General features: G+C 47.2%; 1 protein-coding gene across 4 annotated transcripts in view; it reads left to right on the plus strand.

The window, feature by feature from the left end:
- garre1 (granule associated Rac and RHOG effector 1) overlaps positions 1-22,191 on the plus strand; it is a 210,029-nt gene that overhangs the window by 147,125 nt on the left and 40,713 nt on the right. For all 4 annotated transcript variants that reach the window (XM_072517783.1, XM_072517785.1, XM_072517784.1 and 1 more), the window contains 4 exons: positions 1,634-1,840; positions 7,724-7,864; positions 10,161-10,256; positions 12,163-12,324. In XM_072517783.1, coding sequence (XP_072373884.1) covers positions 1,634-1,840; positions 7,724-7,864; positions 10,161-10,256; positions 12,163-12,324 — 606 coding nt within the window. The remainder of the gene's footprint in view (positions 1-1,633; positions 1,841-7,723; positions 7,865-10,160; positions 10,257-12,162; positions 12,325-22,191) is intronic.

Below are 22,191 nucleotides of genomic sequence, written 5' to 3' on the forward strand. Positions count from 1 at the left end.
CACCCCTAAATCTGTCCCTAAATCTCACTGCCTCTCTCCCTCCCCATTTCCTTTATGATGCTTCTTAAGCTTGGTCAAACAAGTAGGTTTTTTGATGTCCTCTTAGAATCATAGAATTTACAGTGCAGAAGGAAGCCATTCAGCCAATCGAGTCTGCACCAGCCCTTGGAAAGAGCTCCCTACTTAAGCCCACACCTCCACCCTATCCCCGTAACTCTACCTAATCTTTTTGGACACTAAGGGTAATTTCGCATGTCCAATCCACCTAACCTGCACACCTTTGGACTGTGGGAGGAAACTGGAGAACCCGGAGGAAACGCTTGCAGACTCCTGTCTTGTGACTCCTTATGATCACTCCTATGAAGCACCTTGGCACATTTTTTTTTTAAAGGTGCTTTATCAGTGCAAGTTGCAGTGGTTTCGATGAATAAGCAGTCAATCTGTTCTGGTGATGTTGAGGAGAACGGTTGATCAGGGCACGGTGAGGACTCTGTGTTGGGATCCTTACTGTTTGTGTTATATATTAACGATTTGGACGTGAAAATGGGGAACGTGATTGGAAATTTGCAGATGACATCAATTGGTCGAGTGGTGGTCAGTGTGGTGGATAGCTATAATTTCCCAAACGATACAGATGGATTGGTGGAGTTGGTGATAAAGCGGCAGATGGAATTTAACACAGAAGTGTGAAGTCATGCATTTAGGGGGGTCAAATAGTTATAGGGAGTACACAATGATCTTTTATTATTGTCACAAGTAGGCTTACATTAACACTGCAATGAAGTTACTGTGAAAAGCCCCTAGACACCACATTCCGGCGCCTGTTCGGGTACACCGAGGGAGAATTCAGACTGTCCAAATTATCTAATAGCATATCTTTTGGGACTTGTGGAAGGAAACCGGAGCACCCGGAGGAAACCCACGCAGACACAGGGAGAACATCCGCACAGACAGTGACCCAAGCGGGAATCGAACCTGGGACCCTGATGCTATGAAGCAACTGTGCTAACCGTATGGTTAATCAGGGCACTGTGAGGAATCTGGTCATTATCACAGTGCTGTTTGTGGGAGCTTGCTGTGCGCAAAATGATTGCTGTGTTTCTTATATCGGCAAGTGACTATACTTTAAAAAAAATACTTAATTATCTGTAAAGCGCTTTGGGACACTTTCTCCCCATGGCTGTGAATTTTTTTTACCTTTCAAGTAATTTATCCAATTATCTATCAACGTCCTAGAGGTTTCCATTGACCAGAAACAGAACTGGACAAGCCATATAAATACTGTGGCTACCAGGGCAGGTCTGTGACAAATAATTACCTGCTGACTGTCCAGCTCATTAAGGCACAGGTCAGGAGTGTAATCGAATACATTCCACTCATCTTGTTGTATATTATCTTGCCTTAACTTGATCTATGTGGAGAGTGAAAAATCTATTCATTGTGTATTTGGCAACAGTTTACGGTACTTTCTCTCCTCTGAGCCGTGCATGTCAAACTAATATGCTGACCGAACTGCTGCAACAGGTTTGCCCAGCATTCACGCCAAAGTTTGCTGCTGCCTGAACTAATTTTGAACCATGTGCACAATCTGGCAGGTCTCGAGTGATGTCCTGTGTTGTTTCCTGTTCCTCAGGTGCTGGGCCGATGTTTCCTGACCGTCCTGCAGGTCCACTTCCAGTTCTTGTCCCAGGCGTTACATCGAGTTCAGCCGATAGCTCACTCGTGCCTGGCAGAGGCTCAAGCCCAGGAGAGGAAGAACGCAATGGGGAGCGAGACCATGAAGGCTGGCCACGTGACAGAATTGGAAGAGGCCGTGAAGTCATGGGGGGGAGCCTCCGAGGTAATGATTTTTTTTACATGCATCACCTGAAATGATTTCCTTGCTTATTGTGGGCTGAGAGCGGAGTGCCGAGCACTTTGGTTCCACTTTGAAGTTGGGAGTTAAGTGGCCAAATCTGATTGAACGTATTCCTGGAGGTTTCATCACATGGCCTCCCGCTTCCAATTGCCCAAACCCAGTTAAGCAGCTTAATTTCTCCAATTTCCAATGATTTTATAGCTAATAAAAGTGTTCAAAGAAAGGGAAGAGATCAAATTTGTCTGCAGGCTTCTATGACTTTCCTCCTGAGTTTTTGCTCACTTCAGTGCTCAGGAGACGGATGGGATACAAATTGCTCCTCATAGTGCGCTGGCCCAGCAGTCTTCAGTATAGTTAGAATCGTAGAAGCCCAGGGCGGCACAGTGGTTAGCACTGCTGCCTCACGGCGGCGAGGACCTGGATTCGATCTTGGCCCCGGGTCCCTGTCCATGCCGAGTGCACATTCTCTCCATGTCTGGGTGGGTCTCACCCCCACAAACCCAAAGATGTGCAGGGTAGGTGGATTGGCCACGCTAAATTGCCCCTTATTTGGGAAAGAAACGTGAATAGGGTTCTCTAAATTTTTTTTTTTTAAGTATCATAGAATCCCTACAGTACAGAAGGAGGCCATTCAGCCCATTGAGTCTGCACCGGCCCGCCGAAGGATCACCCTTCCAGGCCCAATTCCCCACCCTAGCCCGTAACCCCGCCTAGGGGTAATTTATCATGGCCAATCCACCTAACCTGCACAAATTCTTGCCCTACAAGCAATGCTTCCATTCCAAGAATGAATAAAATAAAAACCCATTTTTTCCACAACGGATCTGGATTTCCTCCATCGATAGAGGCTAGTTATCTAATGTCAGTTTTTGCTGGGATACAGGAGTCTGGCCTTTTCACACCATCTGTGCTGATCCATTCTTCCTTGTTGTGCTGCATTGTGAAGTTTCCTAATGGAATCTCACTTGCTATATTTAAGTCAGGTTGTCCTTTTTTGAGGATTTAACTCTCCGCGTATGTCTTCTGAAAATATTTTGATTTCTTTGAACGTTTAAAAACTAATGGAAGACACTGAGGCCAGTTGCCTCCTTACTTGTTCAGCCAAATCCGCACAAACCAGAGACCGGTTGAGATGAGACACAGAAAATACAAATACACTCAAGTCGGACTGAAAACATTTGTGGAAAAGGAAGCATAGTTAAAGTCTCAGTCGCTGAGCTTTCTTCGAGACTGGAAAAGGCTGGAGATGTAACGGGCTTCAAGCCAGTACAAAAGTGGGAAAGGCAAGGGAAAAAAGGGGAAGCTCTGGGATAGGATGGAAATAGGAGGAATCACATGACAAAGGGTTGATGGTGCAAAATTGGGTGGCTATAAGGCAAGGAAAGAAAAAATGGAGAAGGTGTAATCGGCAGCAGCATTTAATGTTCCCAGCCCGTGCTATCTGAAGTATTCGGAGCAGTGGTTATGGTCGGAAGTGCTTGAGCTCAGCATTGAGTCTGAGAGGCTGTAGAACTGTAAATCATTCCCCTCTTGTGTTCCTTCTCTTGAGTTCTCCTTCTCTCTCGCATTCCCCCTCTCTCTCCAGTTCCCCCTCTCTCTCCAGTTCCCCCTCTCTCTCCAGTTCCCCCTCTCTCTCCAGTTCCCCCTCTCTCTCGAGTTCTCCCTCTCTCTCCAGTTCTCCCTCTCTCCAGTTCCCCCTCTCTCTCCAGTTCCCCCTCTCTCTCCAGTTCCCCCTCTCTCTCCTGTTCCCCCTCTCTCTCCAGTTCCCCCTCTCTCTCCAGTTCCCACTCTCTCCAGTTCCCCCTCTCTCTCTCCAGTTCCCCCCCTCTCTCTCCAGTTCCCCCTCTCTCTCTCCAGTTCTCCCTCTCTCTCCAGTTCCCCCTCTCTCTCCAGTTCCCCCTCTCTCTCCAGTTCCCCCTCTCTCTCCAGTTCTCTCCCTCTCTCCAGTTCTCCCTCTCTCTCGAGTTCTCTCTCACTCTCCAGTTCTCCCTCTCTCTCGAGTTCTCCCTCTCTCTCCAGTTCTCCCTCTCTCCAGTTCCCCCTCTCTCTCCAGTTCCCCCACTCTCTCCAGTTCCCCCTCTCTCTCCAGTTCCCCCTCTCTCTCTCCAGTTCTCCCTCTCTCCAGTTCTCCCTCTCTCTCCAGTTCCCCCTCTCTCTCCAGTTCCCCCTCTCTCTCCAGTTCCCCCTCTCTCTCGAGTTCTCCCTCTCTCTCCAGTTCTCCCTCTCTCCAGTTCCCCCTCTCTCTCCAGTTCCCCCTCTCTCTCTCCAGTTCCCCCTCTCTCTCCAGTTCCCCCCCTCTCTCTCCAGTTCCCCCTCTCTCTCTCCAGTTCTCCCTCTCTCTCCAGTTCCCCCTCTCTCTCCAGTTCCCCCTCTCTCTCCAGTTCCCCCTCTCTCTCCAGTTCCCCCTCTCTCTCCAGTTCTCCCTCTCTCTCCAGTTCTCCCTCTCTCTCGAGTTCTCTCTCACTCTCCAGTTCTCCCTCTCTCTCGAGTTCTCCCTCTCTCTCCAGTTCTCCCTCTCTCCAGTTCCCCCTCTCTCTCCAGTTCCCCCACTCTCTCCAGTTCCCCCTCTCTCTCCAGTTCCCCCTCTCTCTCTCCAGTTCTCCCTCTCTCCAGTTCTCCCTCTCTCTCCAGTTCCCCCTCTCTCTCCAGTTCCCCCTCTCTCTCCAGTTCCCCCTCTCTCTCCAGTTCCCCCTCTCTCTCCAGTTCCCCCTCTCTCTCTCCAGTTCCCCCTCTCTCTCTCTCCAGTTACCCCTCTCTCTCTCTCCAGTTCCCCCTCTCTCTCCAGTTCCCCCTCTCTCTCTCCAGTTCCCCCTCTCTCTCCAGTTTCCCCCCTCTCTCTCCTGTTCCCCCTCTCTCTCTCTCCTGTTCCCCCTCTCTCTCTCTCCAGTTCCCCCTCTCTCTCTCTCCAGTTCCCCCTCTCTCTCTCTCCAGTTCCCCCTCTCTCTCCAGTTCCCCCTCTCTCTCTCTCCAGTTCTCCCTCTCTCTCGAGTTCTCCCTCTCTCTCCAGTTCCCCCTCTCTCTCCAGTTCCCCCACTCTCTCCAGTTCCCCCTCTCTCTCCAGTTCCCCCTCTCTCTCCAGTTCCCCCCCTCTCTCTCCAGTTCCCCCTCTCTCTCTCCAGTTCTCCCTCTCTCCAGTTCCCCCTCTCTCTCCAGTCCTCTCCCTCTCTCCAGTTCCCCCCCTCTCTCTCCAGTTCCCCCTCTCTCTCCAGTTCCCCCTCCCTCTCTCCAGTTCCCCCTCTCTCTCCAGTTCCCCCTCTCTCTCCAGTTCCCCCCCTCTCTCTCCAGTTCCCCCTCTCTCTCCAGTTCCCCGGCTCGCCCACGCTCTCCTCCCCGGCTCGCCCGCGCTCTCCTCCCCGGCTCGCCCGCGCGCTCCTCCCCGGCTCGCCCGCGCGCCCCTCCCCGGCTCGCCCGCGCGCCCCTCCCCGGCTCGCCCGCGCGCCCCTCCCCGGCTCGCCCGCGCGCCCCTCCCCGGCTCGCCCGCGCGCCCCTCCCCGGCTCGCCCGCGCTCTCGCTCTCTCCAAGACCCCTGTAGTATTTTAATGACTCCGTGACTGGGATCTGCGAACTCATATTTGAGGATAATTACTAAACGTGACATCCTCCTGGTGTTTGTACTTCAGTTCGGCACTGGGTAAACTTGTGAAATGCTCAGAAGGCATATGATTTAAAAAAAAAAAAATTTAGAGTACCCAATTATTTTTTCCCCAATTAAAGTGCAATTTTGCGTGGCCAATCCACCTACCCTGCGCATCTTTGTGCTGTGGGGGTGAGAATGTGCATACTCCACGCAGACCCGGGGCTGGGATCGAACCTGGGTCCTCAGCGGTGTGAGGCAGCGGTGCTAACCACTGTGCCGCTCTGTACATGATTGTACATTTTATGATGTCCTGCCAACCAATGATCTACGGTTTAGTCAAGTAGCAAGTGTCGTTCCCAAGGTGTTTCTGAGCTGGCTTTTTGTGCTGCCAGATGTCTGAACTGATTTGCTTATCTTCTTGGAACAAGCTTCTGATTTTGAACCAATTTCCTTTTGGCTAATGTTCCTGTCCACAATGCCTGACAACTTTGCTGTATTTCATCTGTCATAGATTTGCAATGAGTTTTCTCTGAAAAGAAACTAGTGCGTTATAACATGACACTTTATAAATGGATTTAAATGCTACAACTGCAGTTCTGGTGATATCTTTTAAATTAAGGAAAGATAGTTGAATGTTTTTGTTTTCCTGACCTTTTACTGGGAGTGGCTGGGTGAGGAAGAGGAAAGGCTCCCATCCGGATATCCTGCTGGGCTGTGTAGTGTTGGGAGACGGCAGCAATCATGCTGCACTCATTGTGAACATTTATTTGTTTTATTTTAATCTCCCCCACCCTGCTAGAAATAGCACCAGAGAGCCATTCCTTCTTATTGAAAATGATGTTTGAGTTTATTCGTAGACAGCTGCTTATTTCATTTATACGGCCTTTTCTGAATAACACTGCTAATGTAGCACGTTGGGTAGTTTAACACTTTTAAAAAGCATTTCAGTTTTATTAAAGCGTTTCTTGATGTTCTGTGTTTATCTTTGCTGGAACTATAAGTCTTGGATTGGGGAGGGAATGGAGTAGTGGTGTTGTCACTGGACGAGTAATCCACAGACCAGGGTAACGCTCTGGGGACTCTGGTTCGAATCCCACCATGGCACAGGGTGAAATTCAAATTCAGTAAAATAAATCTGGAATTAATAATGAAATCATTGTTGATTGTTGTAACAACTCACGTGGTTCACTAATGTCCACCAGGGAAGGAAATCTGCCGTCCTTACCTGCCGACAGGTGACTCCAGATGCACTGCAATGTGGTTGACTCTGAAATGACCCAGCAAGCCACTCAGTGGCTTGGGATGGGCAATAAGTGCTGGCCAAGCCAGTGACTCCCGCATCCACAGAACCACAGATTCCTACAGTGCGGAAAGAGACCATTCAGCCGCAGGGAGAATGTGCAAACTCCACACAGACAGTCACCCAGGTCGGAATTGAATCTGGGTCCCTGGCATTGTAAGGTAGCAGTGCTAACCACTGTGCCATCCCATGCATAAATTAAAAAAATTAACTACCTGGTGGAAAAGCAGCATTCGATAGTCATTTAGCATCGTTACTTCCCTCACATGGGTAGTCCCACCCCCAGATTGTCTGTCCAATTCCTATTTAGAATGTCATCTCTATGTCACTTCTATAATAATAATCTTTATTGTCACAAGTAGGCTTACATTAACACTGCAATGAAGTTACTGTAAAAAGCCCCTAGTCTTTTCACATTCTGGTGCTCGTTCGGGTACACGGAGGGAGAATTCAGAATGTCCAATTCACCTAACAGCACGTCTTTTGGGACTTGCTCTGTGTCTGAGCAACTGTTGAGACAATGTCCTGTCACCCTGTACACTCTATTCAACGATTCACCTGAGGAAGGAGCAGTGCTCCGAAAGCTAGTGATTCGAAACAAACCTGTTAGACTTTAACCTGGTGTTGTAAAACTTCTTACTGTGCTCACCCCAGTCCTCTTATTGTGCTCACCCCAGTCCAACGCCGGCTTCTCCACACCGTGATCTAATCGAATTGTGGAACAGGTTTGAGGTGTTGATTGGCCCCTTTTTCTCTGTACTGATGACTAGAGTCGCACTACATTCAGGCAGGCAAAGTGTATTGGCGTTAATATAAAACAAAACACTACAATTGCTGGAAATCTGAAGTTAAAACTGAGAACTGACGTCTGATGAAGGATCATCGACCTGAAAGGTTAACTCTGCTTCTCTCCACAGATGCTGTGAACCTGAGTATTTCCAACATTTTTATCTTCATTTGCATTGATATTTGCCTTTATATTTGAAAGGTTACATCTCGGCTCCGTGAGAAGGGAAGCGATGGCTGCCTGGCTGGAATTGAAGTACAGCAGCTGTTCTGTTCTCAAACCAGTACCATCCCCGAGCATCAGCTGAAAGATTTAAACATGAAGATCGACAGTGCTCTGCAGGTGAGTAATTCTGCAAAACCCACATTGTAGTATCTCTATAAACGATCATTCCCTCAACCACAATTGTGGTTTGTGATGCAGAGCAAGGCTAACGGCGTGAGTTCAATCTCCGTTCTGGCTGAGGTTATTCATGAAGGCCCCGCCTTCTCAACCTTGCCCCTCACCTGAGGTGTGGTGATCCTGAGGTTAAATCACCACCAGTCAGCTCTCCCCCCTCAAAGGGGAAAGCAGCCTATGGTCATCTGGGACTATGGCAACTTTGCTTTCTGACTGCAGCCTGTGCTCGCTACAGAATAGGCTCAGAAACACATCAAAGCTTCTTTGACAGAACCTCCCATTCTGCAATGCTACGGCTCATTTTGAATAGAGCATGTCATAGAATCTGACAATGAGTGTGGCTTAGAGCTGAAGAATAGCTGTGGGTAGCAGCACTCGCTTGTCTTTACCCTAAGTCTAATTTGGAAGGAGGGCTTAGTGCTTCATGTGTTTGTTTCAGTGAACTTTGAATGATTCAAGTCTGATTCTTTTAAATGATTTTGTCCTACCTTGGACTCAGGCTCAGGGATTTGCTTAACTCTGTGTTAAACCATCATGTCCTCTGAAAACTCGACTGGGGGGAGAAAACAAGCTACAGTTGCAGACTTGGAGGGTATGGATCAGCATATTTAATGTTGCTCTCAGCAAGCCTTCTGTATTAAAGAACTCATAAAACAGCAGCACTTTACTGGGCGTTAACACGGAAGAATTGTTTCTTAACAGGCTGCTTACACTGTTGGACACTTCTCATGCCACTCATGAAATGTGAAAAACATCCAATAGTGCAATTATGGATTCTCTGGCTGCAAACCTGGCTTGTGTCTGTGCAGAATGTTCCCAGCTGAATATCTCTAGGTGGTTATCAGTGGCTGGTGGGTGCAACTTGAGATGATGATTTCAAGGGCCTTCTATAATGGAATTTTAGTTTGGATGTGAGTGTGTGTGAACCAGCTCCCACTGTCCATACTGTTGCTGGATCAAAATGCTGGAACCTCCCTCCCTGACCGCAGCGGTTCATGCTGGTGGCTCACCACCGTCACCTTCTCAAAGGCATTTGGGGATGGGCAGTAAATGCTGGCCTAGCCAGCGATCCGTGCATCCCGTAAATAAATAAAGACTTGTGTGGTATCTCAGTGCCAGCAGAGAGCGCGAATGACCTGTTTCTGTGTAACAGGTCATTCGCACATTGTCTTTGCTGTTTCAATTAACATGCGAACATACTTATGAACATATGAATCGGGATCAGGCGTGGCCCCTCGAGCCTGCTCTGCCGTTCAGTAGGATTGTGGCTGATCTGATAACCCCAACCTCACATCCCTGCTGACCCCTGATCACCTTTCACCCCCTTGTTCGTCAAAAATCTATCTACCCCTGCGTTAAAATATATTCAATGACCCTATCGCCGCTGCTCTCGGAGGAAAAGAGTTCCGAAGACTTATGATGTCAGAGGATAGTCAGGATAGTCAGAGGCTTTTCCCCAGGGTAGAGGGGTCAATTACTAGGGGGCATAGGTTTAAGGTGAGAGGGGCAAGGTTTAGAGTAGATGTACGAGGCAAGTTTTTTTTACACAGAGGGTAGTGGGTGCCTGGAACTCGCTGCAGGAGGAGGTGGTGGAAGTAGGGACGATAGTGACGTTTAAGGGGCATCTTGACAAATACATGAATAGGATAGGAATAGAGGGATACGGACCCAGGAAGTGTAGAAGATTGTAGTTTAGTCGGGCAGCATGGTCGGCACGGGCTTGGAGGGCCGAAGGGCCTGTTCCTGTGCTGTACATTTCTTTGTTCTTTGTTGTTCTTTGACGTTCAAAGAAAACAATTTCTGTCTTAACTGGGAGACCTCTTATTTTTAAACTGTGTTCCTGAGCTCTAGTCTCCTCCACAGGGGGAATCGCGCTTTCAGCATCCACTCTGTCAAGTCCCCTCAGGTTACGTTTCAATAAAATCACCTCTCATTCTTCTAAACTGGACTGGATACAGGTCCAGCCTGCCCCACCTTTCCTCAGAAGATAACCTCCCCATCCCAGGTATCAGTCGATTGAACCTTCTCTGAACTGCTTCTAAACGCATTTATATCCTTAAAAAGGAGAACAAAACTGTGCACAATACACTAGATGTCTCACCAATTCCCTGTATAACTAGTAAAATTTCCATTTCCCTTGTAATCAACACCATTCTATTTGCCTTTCTGATCACTTGCTGTACCTGCGTTGAAGATTTATGTTCTTGATTAAAACTTTCCAACTTTAATTGTCTTATAGGCTTACAAAGTGGCTTTGGAGAGCTTGGGTCACTGCGAATATGCAGTCAAGGCAGGATTCCACCTGAACCCGAAAGCTATTGAATCATCTTTACAGGTAAGTGAAGATTTTAGTCATCCGATGGGTGTCTTGTTGCAACAGCCTTGGGTTGGTTGGGTAACGATAATGGTAGTAAGTCTGATCTTAGCTGAATAAAGAGCAGACGACCCAATAAGGAGCAAAGTAGGAAGGTGTAATTTCAACCTGGAGTTTAGCACCCACCTGCTCATTTCATGTGAATCTGCTGAAATAGACAATGGACCTCTGGTGGTGAAGAGTAAGTATTGCACGCGTTGAAGGAAGTTTGTAAAACATTAGGAATTTTTTTTTTTAAATTTCAGTGTCCAATTATTTATTTCTACTTCAGGGGCAATTTAGCATGGCCAATCCACCTAACCTGCATACCTTTTGGGTTGTGGGGGTGAGAACCACGCAGGCACGGGGAGAATATGCGAACTCCACACAAACGGGGGACAGGGATTGATCCTGGGAGTTCAGTGCTGTGAGGCAGCAGTGCTAGCCACTGTGCCACCGTGCCACCTGCTAGGAAAATGTTCTGACTTGTTCTCGGCAATAGAAGCTGAAGAGTGACTTTGCACTGATCTCTTGATTTTAAAAAAAAGTTAAGGGGCAGCATGGTGGTGCAGTGATTAGCATTGCTGCCTACGGCACTGAGGTCTCAGGTTCGATCCCGGCTCTGGGTCACTGTCCGTGTGGAGTTTGCACAGTCTCCCCGTGTCTGCGTGGGTTTCGCCCCCACAACCCAAAGATGTGCAGGGCAGGTGGATTGGCCACGCTGAATTGCCCCTTAATTTGGAGAAAAAAAATGAATTGGGTACTCTAAATTTAAAAAATAAAGTTAAATTCTGGCCAATTCCATTGGTAGATAAGTAGGCTTAGTGGCAGACAGCAGAAGATGGTGATCAGAGGTTGTTTTTAGGACTGGAAGCATTAACCGTATCTGTTCATATCACAGGTGTTAATTGACTTGTCTTTCCAGCATTTTATATTTTGATTTATTTTCCATCATTTGCAGTTTTTCAATCTACTTAATTTAAAACATTGTGCTAAGGTCATCAGTTGCCATTTCCAGATGATCAAAGTAAAAGGAAGGGTATATGGGCTAGTCAAGCAGCCAAATCTGTGCAGTGCTTCCAATATTTTGATGGGTAGAGAAATTGACCACAGCAGCACTGAGCTCTCCAGGCCTGAGGATTCTAGATTCGGTCCTCGGTCTACACTGATTTCACTGATCCGGGTTGAGGATTCTACCTTGACTGAAATTTCTCCAGAGACAGGGAGAGCAAATTTCCCAGCGGGATTTACTGAGTCGTGACCGGACCGATTCCTTGTGTATGGTAAAAGTGTGCATTAAATCAAGCCGTAGCTTAATTACAGAGGGGAGAAATTTGTAGCTGAAATGTTCAAATGGGCAGGGATTAGGCTGTTAACAGCAGGAACGTCACACACCTTTGGGGCACAAATGGGGTTTGCAGCCATGTTCTGGAGAATTCGCATGTGGCTGTTACTGATACTGACGCAACTCAGTGTTCTGATTTTTGGTTTATCCATCAATGGAGCAGCAGCACGTCAAGGTGTCCAAGGCCACAAAATTCAAACAAGGGACCTAACGTGACAAATGTAAGTACAAATAGAAAGGAATTGCCTGGAGTCTGTCAGCTGGCAGAACCTTTGGTCCATTAAGTCTGTCACAGAAGAGAGCCAGGGCCCACTTCTTGTTCTGACTCACAGACTTCCTACAAAAATAAGGGTTTGAGGAGGATGATTGTCAACAAAAATCCCACCTTTGGATTGTGTTTGAGTGATTTGCCAATAAAGTGGCAGGAGGTTTGGGTTTTTGATTGGGTGTTGGGGTGCTTTTAAGATGTGTCTGGTGCTCGATCAATCTGCTGGATTAGTCTTTTTTTCACCATGTCTGTCTCCTGTTCTGATCCTTTCACAGGGCTGCTGCAGCGAGGCTGAGGTAAACCAAGCAGGAAGGAGGCAGTATCCTGCTCAGCCACTTCAGTGTGAGCTTCCCACTGTACCTGTCCAGATTGGACCTCATTTCCTGAAGGGTGTCTCCTTCAGTGAGTCTGGAGCAGAGAATCTGAAGCTTAAGATGGTAGCTAACCCCTTATAAATATATTCTGTAAAGGACTTGGAATTTATTTTTACATGTAATCTAAAATGTGACATTTCACAGTGCAATTTTGTAAATGAGAGATTAACAATGATACTTGTGATTAACTCGATCATCACTTTATTCACAGCTGCAAAGTTCTGAATAACTCTTACTTTGATTAACAATTGTTTATCTTTAAAGAAATTCTGTGTCCAGTTTTGGTTTCCTTGTGTGATGAGAAATATTGAGATTTTGGATGGGTGTAGAAGAGGGCTACGACGTTATCGTCTGATACTGTTATATGGTTCCAAAAAAATAATCATTCTGATTGCACGACGTTGTCTGCGAAATGAATAAGCAACAAAAGCTGCGTTTATGTAAAACCTTTTAATAAAAGATCCGTGGGACTTCACAGAGAGAAAAGGAAAATAGACCTTGAACAAAAGATGGGACGTTAGGAGCCATGACAATGCTTGTTCCCAGGACTGGGCTTAAAGGAGGGTGAAGTGGACAGAGGGAGGAAATTCCACAGCAAGAGGATTAGGTAGTTGAAGGCTTGGCTGCCATTGACAGGATAAAGAAAAGGGCGATGAGGGGGGTGGTGATGAGAATGCACAAGAGAGACAACGATGAGCAGTGTTTGGTAAGGTGTGGTATGGGCTGGAAATGGTACATTGAGATGGGTGGGGAGGGGTGAGGCCATGGAGAGATTTCAGAGCAAGGTTGAGAAATTTTAAAATCTAGAGATTGATCGACTGGCAGCCACTGTAGGCCAGTGAGCTCCGAGATGATGGACGAACGAGACTTGGTGTTAACGAAGATACGGTCACCAGAGTTGAGAATGTGGTGGATGGGTTGCAATCTGGGAGAGTACAGTAATAGCTGTGTTTGGCATGCATGCATTTATCAGCGGCAGCTGGACTGAAGCAGGGTTAATGTTACAGAGTTTGAAATAGGTGCTCTTTGTGGCAGAGGGATTATCGGGTTCGACATGTAGCTTGGGGTTTAACAGGGCACTGAAGTTAGGAACTACGCTTAAAAATTTTTTTTTTAAAATTGTACTTTTTCTGTCACAAGATCTTAATCATCACTGTTTAAAAACTATTTGAAATAATTGTAAAACCTTAAAGTATGCAATTTCTGAAACAGAACACACACTCTAGGTGTTGTCTGGAAAAGATTTTACCACTTCCTGCATCTCAACCCTAGAACACGTCCGCTAATTGTGTTTCAAAAATGATTTAATCTTACATTTAGCTAAACGTACTGATTAGTCATGATGTGGAGATGCCGGCGTTGAACTGGGGTGAGCACAGTAAGAAGTCTTACAACACCAGGTTAAAGTCCAACAGGTTTGTTTCGATGTCACTAGCTTTCGGAGCGCTGCTCCTTTCTCAGGTGAATGAAGAGGTATGTTCCAGAAACATACATATAGACAGATTCAAAGATGCCAGACAATGCTTGGAATGCGAGCATTAGCAGGTGATTAAATCTTTACAGATCCAGAGATGGGGTAACCCCAGGTTAAAGAGGTGTGAATTGTGTCAAGCCAGGACATTTGGTAGGATTTTGCAGGCCAGATGGTGGGGGATGAATGTAACGCGACATGAATCCCAGGTCTCGGTTGAGGCCGCACTCATGTGTGCGGAACTTGGCTATAAGCTTCTGCTCGGCGATTCTGCGTTGTCGCGCGTCCAGAAGGCCGCCTTGAAGTGTTCGCACGTATAATGGTGGTATCCATGTCGATGATCTGGCACGTCTTGCAGAGATTGCCATGGCAGGGTTGTGTGGTGTCGTGGTCACTGTTCTGAAGGCTGGGTAGTTTGCTGCAAACAATGGTTTGTTTGAGGTTGCGCAGTTGTTTGAAGGCAAGTAGTGGGGGTGTGGGGATGACCTTGGCAAGATGTTCATCTTCATCGATGACGTGTTGAAGGCTGTGAAGAAGATGTCGTAGTTTCTCCGCGCCGGGAAAGTACTGGACGACGAAGGGTATTCTGTCGGTTGTGTCCCATGAGGTCGGTGCGGTTTTTTTGCTGTGGCGCGTTGGAACTGTCGATCGATGAGATGAGCGCCATATCCCGTTTGTACGAGGGAATCTTTCAACGTCTGTAGATGTCTGTTACGCTCCTCCTCGTCTGAGCAGATCCTGTGTATACGGAGAGCTTGTCCATAGGGGATGGCTTCTTTAATGTGTTTCGGGTGGAAACTGGAGAAGTGGAGCATCGTGAGGTTATCCGTGGGTTTGCGGTAAAGCGAAGTGCTGAGGTGACCGTCCTTGATGGAGACGAGTGTGTCCAAGAATGCAACTGATTTTGGAGAGTAGTCCATGGTGAGTCTGATGGTTGGATGGAACTTATTGATGTCATCGTGTAGTCGTTTCAGTGATTCTTCGCCGTGGGTCCTAAGGAAAAAAATGTCATTGATGTATCTGGTGTATAACGTCGGTTGAAGGTCCTGTGCGGTGAGTAGGTCTTGTTCAAACTTGTGCATGAAGATGTTGGCGTATTGGGGTGCGAATTTGGTCCCCATGGCTGTTCCGTGCATCTGGATGAAGAACTTGTTGTCGAAGGTGAAGACGTTGTGATCTAGAATGAAGCGGATGAGTTGCAGAATTGCGTCTGGAGATTGGCAGTTGTCGGTGTTGAGTACTGAGGCTGTTGCAGCAATGCCGTCGTCATGGGGGATGCTGGTATAGAGTGCCGAGACGTCCATTGTGACGAGCAATGTTCCTGGTCCATGGGTGCTGAGTTTCTGTAGGAAGTCCGTCGTGTCGCGACCGAAGCTGGGCGTACCTTGTACGATGGGTTTCAAGATGCCCTCGATGTAGCCAGAGAGGTTCTCACACAGGGTCCCATTGCCTGAAACGATAGGACGGCCTGGTGTGTTGGCCTTGTGTATTTTCGGGAGGCAGTAGAGATCTCCAGGGGAGTACCTGGGATGAGAGCACATATGGTGTGCTGAAGATCTGGATCCAAGGTCTTGATCAGTCTGTTAAATTGGCGGATGTGTTCCTTGGTCGGATCTGCGAGTAACTGTCTGTAGTGTTCTTGGTTGTTCAGTTGTCGGTATACTTCTTTGCGGTAGTCCGTTCTGTTCAGTATGACAGTGGCCCCTCCTTTGTCTGCTGGTTTGATGACGATGCTGCGGTTGGTCTTGAGAGCGCGGATGGCATCGCGTTGTGCTTGGGTGACGTTCGGGGCTGTCTTGTGAATGCGACTGATGAATCTGGCATTGACGCGACTCCTGACGGATTGAGCATACATGTCGAGTCTAGGGCAGCGGCCTTCCAGAGGGGTCCAAATCGACTCTTTCCTCTTCGGTTGCCGCACCGCAGGTCTCTCGGGCTGCTGTTCCGGTTCATTGGTAGTCTGCTTGGGTTTGCTGTTGGCCTCTTGGGGTCTGTGGAAGAATTCCCGGAGCCTCATTCGCCTGATGAATTCCTCAGTGTCTGCCGCGAGACTGATGGGGTCCATTTTGGTGGTGGTGCAGAAATTGAGCCCTCTGCTGAGGACTTCGATTTCGTCTGGTTGAAGGGTGTAGTCTGACAAGTTGACAATAGATTTCCCTGTATTGTTTTCTACTGTGGTACCGGGGGTGGCTTGGTTGCTGCTGGTGGTGATGCCGAGTTTCTCAAGCTTTCTGTTCTTAGTATGCATATAGGTGGCATAGTATTGTTGTCTCATCTGTTTGGCGGTGTTCCGCAGCTGGTCTGCTGCGTCCTGAGCGCAAGTTGAGAATATGGCCTCTATCTTGGTTTCCAGGTTGCGTCGTCTGCTGTAGAGCTGGCGTACAAGGTGCTTGAGGAGTGTGAGAGAGGTGCGACGGCAGAGTCTCTCAGTGTAGTCTGTGTTGTAGGTCGACTTGAGTGGGTTTGTGATCTGTAGCCCTTTCGGGATCTTGTCTGCTTTCTTGCATCTTTGTAGAAACTTAATGTCAGTGTCTATATGCGCGATCTTCCTGGAGATCCTCTCCACTTTGAGCCGGCAGTTTGCAGTGTCGATGGTAGCCATGATGTGGAGATGCTGGCGTTGGACTGGGGTGAGCACAGTAAGAAGTCTTACAACGCCAGGTTAAAGTCCAACAGGTTTGTTTCGATGTCACTAGCTTTCGGAGCGCTGCTCCTTCCTCAGGTGAATGAAGAGGTATGTTCCAGAAACATATATATAGACAGATTCAAAGATGCCAGACAATGCTTGGAATGCGAGCATTAGCAGGTGATTAAATCTTTACAGATCCAGAGATGGGGTAACCCCAGGTTAAAGAGGTGTGAATTGTGTCAAGCAAGGACAGTTGGTAGGATTTCGCAGGCCAGATGGTGGGGGATGAATGTAATGCGACATGAATCACAGGTCCCGGTATAGGCCGCACTCATGGGTTGAGGCCGCACCACGACACCACACAACACTGCTATTGCAATCTCTGCAAGACGTGCCAGATCATCGACGTGGATACCACTATTACACGTGAGAACACCACCCATCAGGTACGCGGTACATACTCGTGCGACTCGGCCAACGTTGTCTACATCATACGCTGCAGGAAAGGATGTCCCGAAGCGTGGTACATTGGCGAGACCATGCAGGCGCTGCGACAACGAATGAACGGACATCGCGCGACAATCGTCAGGCAGGAATGTTCCCTTCCAGTCGGGGAACACTTCAGCAGTCAAGGGCATTCAGTCTCTGATCTCCAGGTAAGCATTCTCCAAGGCGGCCTTCTGGATGCGCGACAACGCAGAATCCCCGAGCAGAAGCTTATAGCCAAGTTCCGCTCACATGAGTGCGGCCTCAACCGGGACCTGGGATTCATGTCGCGTTACATTCATCCCCCACCATCTGGCCTGCAAAATCCTACCAACTGTCCTGGCTTGACACAATTCACACCTCTTTAACCTGGGGTTACCCCATCTCTGGATCTGTAAAGCTTTAATCACCTGCTAATGCTCACATTCCAAGCATTGTCTGGCGTCTTTGAATTTGTCTATATATGTGTTTCTGGAACATACCTCTTCATTCACCTGAGGAAGGAGCAGCGCTCCAAAAGCTAGTGACATCGAAACAAACCTGTTGGACTTTAACCTGGTGTTGTAAGACCTCTTACTGTACTGATTAGTGTGATTGTAGTATTATTCCTGATTTTCCCCCGACCTTTCATCATCTTCTGTTTATTTGCAACAAGCTGTTCTGTCTTTGGATCTGGCTTCCGTGCTGCACCTCCGTACACTTCACCACCATGAACACACTCTCTCTTCAGAGACGACATCTGGGGGCCCAGGTTTATGGGAGATGATGATGATGTCCTGTTTTATGTTTTAGGTGACAATGACACTTTAGCATTTTCAAAAGGGGATTTGGAGACTATAGCCTTCGTGCACAGCTGGAGTATAGGAAAGAAGGAGACCACACAGTAAAAATCTGAAATAAAAACAGAAATCACATGAGATACGTCTGGTAGCATCTTTGCAAAGAGAAACAGAATAGATATTTCAGGTCGATGACCGTTCACTCGAACATTCTGATGATAGGTCATTGGGTGAAAGGTTAACTCGGCTGCTGCCTCTGCAGACGCTGCCAGAACTGCTGAATATTTCCAGCATTTTCTGCTTTTATTTCAAATTTCCAGAATCTACGGCATTTATGTTAGTGGAACTAGGACAATTAATTGCCGGCCCTTTCTGTGAAGGGTCAAGCATCAGTTATGCCTCACGTCAGAGTTCCAATCAATAATATTTTGGGATGCAGTGTGCGAGGAATTTGAGCATGGAAGTGTGGTGGTTATAGAGTGCTTGAGAGGCCTATGGTTCCGCAAGCTCTCCACTACTCTGGGTTTTCCACACCTCATGTGGGTCTGTTGTATAGCACAGTGGTTAGCACTATTACTTCACAGCAGCAGGGTCGCAGGTTCGATTCCCAGCTTGGGTCACTGTCTGTGCGGAGTCTGCGCGTTCTCCCTGTGTCTGTGTGGGTTTCCTCCGGGTGCTCCGGTTTCCTCCCACAAGTCCCGAAAGACGTGCTTGTTAGGTAATTTGGACATTCTGAATTCTCCCTCCATGCACCCAAACAGGCGTCGGAGTGTGGCGACTAGGGGCTTTTCACAGTAACTTCATTGCAGTGTTAATGTAAGGCTACATGTGGCAATAAAGCTTATTATTAGATAATTTAGTAGAGGCTGACCACAGTGATTAGTCAACAACTCCATCGTCATTGTATTGTACAACTACCAGGATGGTAGATGATGGACCTTGGTCATATTTCTATTAAAGATTTTTATGTTAAGGAACACTATTGGCAATTAAGGAACACTATTGGCAATCGAGGGGAGGAAATATATACATTTGGTCTTGCCTGTGGTTGCAACTTCAAAGGGAGCTATTCATATTGCTATGATTTGCTCATAGACAGATCCTTCAGGTTGGTGAAAATAAATATATACGACATAGGGGGCCATTGAGCTGGTCTTCTACCTCAACTATACTTAGCAGCTCTATCCCTGTAATTTGTTTATTTCCTTAATGCTTAAAAACCTATTGATCTCATTCTCGAATAGGCTTATCTGATCATCCATGGCCCTTTGGAATGGAGAAATCCAAACATCAAAGCCCTCTGAATTTCTCCTCATCTCAGTCCCAAACAATTAACCTCTGCCCCTGAGAATATAACCCTTGGTTCTAAATTCTCTAGCCAGGGGAAACAGCTTCCCCATACCTACCCTGTCCAGACCTCTATAAAGAATTTTATTAATAAATTCCAGCAAAAAGAGGCCCATTCTACTCGATCACTCTGCATACCACAACCCACTTACCGCAGGAATCAGTCCAGTGAAACCTACGTTGCACCCTCTCCAAGGCAAGTACTTTCTTCCTTAGATAAGGAGATCAAAGGTTTACACAGTACTCCAGCACCCTATACTACTTTGCACAGAAGGACAAGAGTTCTGATTGTCCTTTATATAGACTGAAACCACTTGCTAATGTGTTCCCGGCTGCCACGGTTGGTGAATGGCCCACCCCAGTCCAAAGATGCGCAGGTCAGGTGGATTGGCCAAGCTAAATTGCCCCTTGTGTGTCCAACGGTTAAATGGAGTTACAGGGATAGGGCGGAGCGTGGGCCTAGTTAGTGTGCTCTTTCATAGGGTCAGTGCAGGCTCGATGGGCCGAATAGCCTCCTGCACAAGACTGATTCTATATGAATCATATGATGCAGAGTGTGGGATGAACATTGAGATGTTTTATTTTTTGTAACAAGCACAGTAATTTGAGTGGAAACTGTGCTTTTCTACCATTAAAATTAGCAGAAGCAACATACGGTATTCAGCAGTTTGTACCCCGTGTGGGAGTTGGCCGGCTCAGGGTTTACTGTTTCTGGTTTACCTATTGACAGTAAACAGGCGTATTGTTCATCCACTGAATGTGACCTACCAGAATACTTGGGGCTAATGGTGCAAGTGTGCAGAAGCGTGTGTCTGATGTGCAATCGACCCCTTGTGCTGGGCTCGAGAACAAATAACAGGAGATTCCCGGCCTGAATTCACTATCAAGTGGGTGATACATTGGAAGGACGTGTTTGCAGTGGTGCATTCACAGGATTCTTTAAGGAAGCGTGCCCTGCAGTTCAGTGTGAAAGCAATGGAGTAATTACGAAGTGGAATAGATGCATTCAGTTCCTGGGTTATTCCAGAGGGGGTGGACTTGGTTTTGATGAATAGAAACTGGGGAGCTGGGGAAGAGTGCAATGTGGAATTTGCTTTCCCTTTTGGGACTGGCTAAGTTTAATCACAGTGCTTCTTCTGGGCCTGTGTCCCACTTTTATCTATGCTCATGCACGTGTTTTGGTGCTCCGAATATCCTGTAATACCTCTCACAATGACCATTGCCCAGGTGTGAGCTTTACTGGTAATGTTGACTGGCTGTTTGACTGGAGGAAGCATCACAGCTGAGCCCAAATCAGTCCCTGCTCAACATCCACATATGCACTTCCATCAGGGGTCGCTGGATAGTCATGAGAAACAAACGTTCATTGACTTTCCCATTCTTTGATACCGAGGCTAGTTCTAACACCCACGACAGCCCCTCTGCCTGCAGTCAGTTAACTTGCAACAGTCTGGGGTAGCTCCTCGTCTGTACACCTCAACTATTCCTTGGATAATAAATGTATAATGCAGCAATGCTACTCCAGCTCTTCAAGGGTTAATTATATTGACGGTTTAATAGTTTTATTTTTGCAAACAGCGAGCTGATCCCAAGCATGTGATGTACTCTGGCTGAAATGACCATTGTTCTTGACAGCTGCTTATATCAAATGCATTTGGTTCTGTGTGTGTGTGTGTGTGTGTGTGTGTGTGTGTGTTCACAGATGTGACAGAAGGTTTTGATTATATAAAATTTTCCAATCAACACGTTGGTATTTTGAAAGGGCAGCGACATTCCCTTCCAGCTGGTAATTTCCTTTGAGGCCTTGGATCTATCATCGTTTCAACGCTCCTATGTCTCGTTGTGTCCCTACAGTAAAGTCTGGTGGATGTCTGTGATAGATTGGCTTTTACGCAGACTTCTAATCTCTCACCCCATTGTTTCCAGTTCCTGAAGTCGGAGTGCTTTAATTTCTGTCGAGAGCTTGCGGTGGATGAAATAACTATAATGTCTTTGAAAGAAAACAGCACAGAAGGAGAGGGTGGCGGGGTGGGGTGCGGAGTGTGACAGCAGCTCAGGGCAGAGCACTCCAGTCAGCGTCTGTGAACCATGTTTCCCCCTCACTCAGCACCTTTGCAGCGTTGCCCAGTAGAAGTCGTGGACTGTGTGGCTGTAGTGACACCATTCTAAAAGAAAGCACTTGCAAAAGCTTGTACAGTATGGTAAAGGTGTGCCATGTGTGTGTATTTACTGAACAGACATCTTTTAACATTCAGTAGCCAAGGAAGTAAGCATAAGAAATCGCAGCTGGAGTAGGGCAGTTGTGTCTGAGCCTGCTCCACCATGCAATAAGACTGATCTACCTCAATTCCACCTTACACCACTGTCCTGTCCCCAACAAGAACATTAAACACTGCTCAAAAACACACTCAAACTCTGTTTTTCACCTTGCTATTTTGCCAACATAAAGGTTAGAATACAAATGTGTTGGGGTGACATACGCTCATAGAGTGGTTACAGCACAGAGGATCCAACCTACCATCTGTCTAGCTTCGCGCAAGAACAGTGCACCTAGTCCCACGCCGTCTTTTCTCCTGAACCCTGCAAACTTTCTTCGTCAGATAATTATCCAATGTCCTTTTGAAAGCCATGTTTGAACCAGCCTCCACCACCACACTCGTGGGTTGTGCGCTCTAGATTTAACCACAAGCTGAATGAAAACATTTTTCCTTGTGCTGTAGCTGCTTATTTTCCCAATTACCGTAAATTTCTGCCCTCCGATTCTCGTTCCTTCCATCAATGGGAACAGTTTCTCTCTTATCTGCCCAATCCAGGCACCTCATGTTTTTGAATACCTCTATCAAATCTCCTTTCAACCTCCGCAAAGAAGCACAACCTCAGCTTCTCTCATCTATTTATGGGAGGTGAGAGTGACTGCCTTTGACATCAAACTAGCATTTGACCGAGTGTGGCATCAAGAAGCCCCAGCAAAACAGCAATCAGTGGGAATCGGAGGGGGGAAAGCTCTCCACTGGTTGGAGTCAGACCTGGCAAAATAGTTCTGATTGTTGGAGGTCAGTAATCTCGGTCCTGAGACATTTCTGCAGGAGTTCCTCAGGGTAGTGTCCTCGGCCCAACCATCTTCAGCTGCTTCACCAATGACCTTCCTTCCAACATAAGGTCAGTTAAGGGGATATTTGCTGATGATGTTCACCATTCGCGACTCCTCAGACATTGAA

Source organism: Scyliorhinus torazame, chromosome 10 (genome assembly GCF_047496885.1).
Source record: "Scyliorhinus torazame isolate Kashiwa2021f chromosome 10, sScyTor2.1, whole genome shotgun sequence".
Taxonomy (NCBI): domain Eukaryota; kingdom Metazoa; phylum Chordata; class Chondrichthyes; order Carcharhiniformes; family Scyliorhinidae; genus Scyliorhinus; species Scyliorhinus torazame.